Below are 6,000 nucleotides of genomic sequence, written 5' to 3'. Positions count from 1 at the left end.
ACCACATATACAAAAACACGCTGCATAGATGATTAGAAATGCTAGCAGGAAAAGCTGCAAGTACAGAGGGGCGCGGCAAACCCAGAAACATGACGCAACGAAAGAAAAGTGCTGCAAACCCAGAAACGGGACGCAACTAAAGAAAAGCGCTGCAAACCCAGAAACGGGACGCAAATAAAGAAAAGTGCTGCAAACCCAGAAACGGGACGCAACAAAAGAAAAGCGCTGCAAACCCAGAAATGGGATGCAACAAAAGAAAAGCGCTGCAAACCCAGAAACGTGACGCAACGAAAGAAAAGTGCTGCAAACCCAGAAACGGGACGCAACTAAAGTAAAGCGCTGCAAACCCAGAAACGGGACGCAACGAAAGAAAAGCGCTGCAAACCCAGAAAGGTTATGCAACAAAAGAAAAGCGCTGCAAACCCAGAAACGGGACGCAACGAAAGAAAAGCGCTGCAAACCCAGAAACGGTACGCAATGAAAGAAAAGCGCTGCAAACCCAGAAACGTGACGCAACGAAAGAAAAGCGCTGCAAACCCAGAAAGGTTATGCAACAAAAGAAAAGCGCTGCAAACCCAGAAAGGTTATGCAACAAAAGAAAAGCGCTGCAAACCCAGAAACGTGACGCAACGAAAGAAAAGCGCTGCAAACCCAGAAAGGTTATGCAACTAAAGAAAAGCGCTGCAAACCCAGAAAGGTTATGCAACAAAAGAAAAGCGCTGCAAATCCAGAAACGTGACGCAACGAAAGAAAAGCGCTGCAAACCCAGAAACGGGACGCAACGAAAGAAAAGTGCTGCAAACCCAGAAACGGGACGCAACGAAAGAAAAGTGCTGCAAACCCAGAAACGGGACGCAACGAAAGAAAAGTGCTGCAAACCCAGAAACGGTACACAACGAAAGAACAGTGCTGCAAACCCAGAAACGGGACGCAACGAAAGAAAAGCGCTGCAAACCCAGAAACGGGACGCAACGAAAGAAAAGCGCTGCAAACCCAGAAACGGGACGCAACGAAAGAAAAGCGCTGCAAACCCAGAAACGGTACGCAACTAAAGAAAAGTGCTGCAAACCCAGAAACGGTACACAACTAAAGAAAAGTGCTGCAAACCCAGAAACGGGACGCAACTAAAGAAAAGCGCTGCAAACCCAGAAACGGTACACAACTAAAGAAAAGCGCTGCAAACCCAGAAACGGTACACAACTAAAGAAAAGCGCTGCAAACCCAGAAACGGTACACAACTAAAGAAAAGCGCTGCAAACCCAGAAACGGTACACAACTAAAGAAAAGTGCTGCAAACCCAGAAACGGTACACAACTAAAGAAAAGTTCCATTCCTCAATATTGCAAAAATACATTTTTTTTTATTATAGCTATTAATGTAATTATTAACAGCAGCCCAGGAAATGAGTAAAGCATAATTTTTCTTCAGAATAAACAGCCAAGAGACAGATTAAATATATTTTTTTCATTTCCAGTTTTATTTTCTGTTTCATTTCCAGTGGCGTCGCTCAGAACGTCACACCACAACTTCAGCTCTAACCTTGCAAAAAAGAAAAAAGAATCCACCAGCTCAGGTGATAAGACAGCTGGAGTCGAAGCAAGCAACAAACTGTCGGCTAACAGCGAGTCGTACGTACTGCGAGGCGGTGGAGCGAGTTAGCGAGTCGTACGTTCTGTTAGTCCAGTGATGTGACGTAAGCGAGTGAGTGGTTCAGAACTCACAGAGAGGTTGAGCAAGTCGAGGCTCACGTACGTGAACTTTAAGTGATTAGCTTGTGTTACTGTGAGAGTTGTACTGTTTTTGTACTTCAGTTTCACTGTAGCGATATTTTATCCCTTCAGTTAGCTCTGCGGTTAGCTAGCTCGCAGTTAGCTAGCAGTAGCAGAGTCAAGTCAGTTAATGATCAGTCGTGATGAGGAATCATGATTCATGAGTCAGTAAAGTGACTCTGGAGTTTCAATTCTTTCCTGACTCAGAAGCTTCCAGAAACCAGTGTGAACCCAGTTCAGGCTGAAATCCACACATGCAGGTTAAAGCTCCATCATGAAGAGGATCCAGAAACACGCCGTCTTCTCTGGACCAAAGCTCATTTAAAATGTTCTGAGTGGAAACCTGGATGAAGATGTGGAATAGTTTGTGGACAGCATGGACGGCGTGTCCTGCAGACTAAAGAGGAGAGGGAGCATCCAGCTTGTCTCTGACGGGACGGGGTTTCCGTTTCATCATCCGATACGTTGATATCTGCTGCTGGGAGAAAACACGAGATGATTCTGTTTTTATTTACATTTCAGACAGAGACCCAACATTTTTGGAGCTTACTGCTGGTGTCCACAAAAAAAGCTTAAAAAATTGTTGTAAGGTTTTACTTTTTGTTGATTTCTTTGTGTTTTCTACATAAACCGTGTGGTGGAAAATACTCTGGTCTTGAGAAGTTGTAATACATCTAAGAGTCAACTGTCTTCTTACAATGAGCATTTTATTATAAACTAATACAAGCACACGCTGGAGCTTGGAGAGAGAACGCTCTCTGCAGATGCTGAAGTAACACCCGATTATAAACCATGCCTAACTCCTCCTAGTTGCTGGGCAGACCACAGAAAACAATTATTCTCTCATTCAGAGTTAAACTGAGCTCACTAAGCATCAGTCACTCACTATATTACCTTTAACCTTTAGACAACCGGTCAACAAGCAGCTGACAAAAACAGATGTGCTGCAGGGAACGCTCCCTGTCCCAGACTTCATCTGCACATTCCAGACAAGGATCATATGACTTAAAGAAGCAGGATCACAGCAAATCAATGCATATATGTCTAATATTTAATACAAACCAAAACCCATAATAATTTCTCCAACAACCGCTACATAGGATGTCCACTCTTCTGTGTTGTCTCCATGTCTGCTTTCTGAATGCATCCTGCATGTTTTGTCTCCTCTCAGGTGTGCTGCCAACCTCAGGACCGATGTTTCCCTTCCCTTCAGCGACTGACTGTGTTGAAACTCATCGTGTGTGTTCTGTGGATCCAGAATGTGAGGCTCTGTATCGAGGCCTGGAGCTGTGTGCAGAAGATGCAGCAGTCTCTCCGCTTGGAGAACAGGCTGCTTCTGAGTGCCTGGAAAGACAAGACGCCCTGTTGGCCAAACACCCCTCTCTGCTGGCCTGCAAGTGCCAGCGTGGCTTCCGCAAGGAGCAGCGGTGCCTTCGTATCTACTGGAGGGTTCGTCTTCTGCCAGGTGTGCTGGGCTACTGATGGGATTAACTTAGTGTTTGTAAAGGAGCAGTAGAAGTTTGATGAAGTTAATATAATATAATACAACATAATACAACATAATATAATATAATACAACATAATATAATATAATATAATATAATATAATATAATATAATATAATATAATATAATATAATATAATATAATATAATATAATACAGTATAATATAATATAATATAATAAATTATAATACAATACAATACAGTATAATATAATATAATATAATAAATTACAATACAATATAATATAATATAATATAATATAATATAATATAATATAATATAATACAATACAATACAGTATAATATAATATAATATAATAAATTATAATACAAATACAATATATTATAATATAATATAATATAATACAATACAATACAGTATAATATAATATAATATAATAAATTATAATACAATACAATATAATATAATATAATATAATATAATATAATATAATATAATATAATATAATATAATATAATATAATATAATATAATATAAAATTAGGGGCATGAAGATGTTAATTACATGAATTATTTACAGAAAAATATGCATTAAACTATTAAGGTATTTATTTTCAGAACACAGAATGTTTGTATGTGCACACTTTCTTGGTACACGGATGACAGTGATGTTAACGGTCGGCCCAACTTAGAATCTACACAGTTTAAAGTGCAGATTTGCTGGTGAAATATGTCATAGTGGAACATTAAGCACTATCCCAGTTTGAAAGCTTCTTCAAATCCACCAAAATGCTAAAGTCCATCTCCCTCATGAACTGTCTCCATCTGCTAAACACTACACCCATGCAGACTCTCCTTTTATCCTGTTTATTATTATTTTTTCTGTTCCTGGCTATTTTCTCCTCCTTCTCACGGGGCAGAGTAGAGACAGTTCTGCATTCCAATGGAAAGTGGCATGTTGAATGATCCACTGTCGTCTTTGCTTGTTTCTCCTCCTCCAATGACACACAGGATTCACAGTTCACACTCCTGACTTTACTTTGGGCTTACAAACGTTTCCATTTATTTATTTTCCCTGAAATAAATAAAGAGTAAGACAGCTCTTCCAAATCCCCCGTAGGATAGGCGGAGTGTTTTTATACTCCTGTAATATGACAACGTCCTCCTTTCAGAATTCCTTCTAATAGTTAACGTAATAAGACCTTAGCGACTCCTTGTTGCGATATTGTAGATTATGATTACAGTTCACTGATGATTACGACAACAGAACTTTACCACACCGCAGACCACGTTCTGCATGAAGCAGAGGAAAATAAATGGAGGTACACCAATTCCAACCTGCTCAATGACTTATTTGTGTTTAGATCTGTATCAGAGGGAGCGGTTATTTATATTTACGCCCCAGGAGATATAAAGTATAATATGAGGTAAAGGTCCACCTCTTTGCCCATGTTTGTATTTTCATGCGTGATGCTTCCAAGATGGCGCAGATGTGAACTGCCCAATGAGCTTCAGCTCAGCGGTCTATGGCTGCAACCTTTTATAAATAACTCATTCTGAACTATGAGAACACTTCAATTGGATGCAACTGTGATTTGACATGAGCCAGTGTTTGGAAGCACCAGAGTCATCCACTGGTTGGCGTCCAGCGCTGGAACTAGTGTGATTCCGGTTAAAGGAGTCAAGGCGCCTTGCAGCCACCTGAAGAAGCAATATGGTGACTGCACATACGACCACAGAACTGTCAGATATTAAGTCCATTCTGAAAGGGATTGCTTCAGATACTTGCAAAAGTATTCATAACCCTGAACTTTTCCACATTTTGACACATTACATGCCACAAACATGAATATATTTTATTGGAATTTTATGTAAAAGACCAACACAAAGTGTCACACAATTCTGAAGTTCAATGAAGTATACACATGATTTTATCTTTTTCACAAATAAAAAAACTGAAAAGTGCAGTGTACAAAAGTATTCAGTGCCCCTGAGTCAATAATTGTGGAACCTTCTTTAGCTGCAATTACAGCTGCAAGTCTTTTGGGGTTCGTCTCTACCAGCGTTGCACATCTAGAGACTGAGATATTTGCCCATTCTTCTTTGCAAAACAACTCAAGCTCAGTCTGGTTAGATGGAGAGTGTTTGTGAACGGCGGTTGTCAGATCTTGCCACAGATCCTTGATGGGATTTAGGTCTGGACTCTGACTGGGCCGTTCCAACACATGAATATGTTTGGTTTTAAATCATCGTAGTCATGGCTTTACGTTTAGGGTTGTTGTCTTTTAGGCAGGTGGACCTCTGCCCCAGTCGCAAGTCTTTTGCCCTGTATTTGGCTCCATCCATCTTCCCATCAACTCTGACCAACTCTCCTGTCCCTGCTGAAGAGAAGTACACCCAGAACATGAAGCTACCACCACCATGTTTGACAGTGGGGATGGTGTGTTCAGGGTGATGTGCAGTGTTAGGTTTCCACCTCACATAACCTTTTGCATTTAGGCCAAAAAGTGACCAGAGCACCACTCTTCCATAAAGGCCAGATTTGTGGAATGCACGCCCAATAGTTGTCCTGTGGACAGATTCCCCTACCTGAGCTTTTGGGTCTCTGCAGTTCGTCCAGACTCACCATGGGCTCCATCTCTTGTCAGTGCTTTCCTTGTTCGACCTGCAAGTTTAGGTGGACAGCCGAGTCTTGGTAGGTTTGGCGTTGTGGCGTACTCTTTCCATTTACGGACAATGGATTGAACGGTGCTCCGTGAGATATT

General features: G+C 40.9%; 1 protein-coding gene across 1 annotated transcript in view; it reads left to right on the top strand.

Moving 5' to 3' along the window:
• Nucleotides 1–2,921: 2,921 nt before the first annotated feature.
• The window catches only part of gfra3 (GDNF family receptor alpha 3), a gene marked incomplete at its 5' end in the record, with an annotated part of 42,426 nt that continues 39,347 nt past the window's right edge, over nt 2,922–6,000 (top strand). The window contains one exon of the mRNA XM_079249703.1: nt 2,922–3,234. Within this exon, the coding sequence (XP_079105829.1) occupies nt 2,922–3,234 (313 nt within the window). The remainder of the gene's footprint in view (nt 3,235–6,000) is intronic.

This window comes from Telmatherina bonti (assembly GCF_933228915.1).
Source record: "Telmatherina bonti genome assembly, chromosome: 12".
Lineage (NCBI taxonomy): Eukaryota > Metazoa > Chordata > Actinopteri > Atheriniformes > Telmatherinidae > Telmatherina > Telmatherina bonti.
Note: the sequence above shows the minus strand (reverse complement) of the source record. Positions and strands in the feature narration are given on the sequence as shown.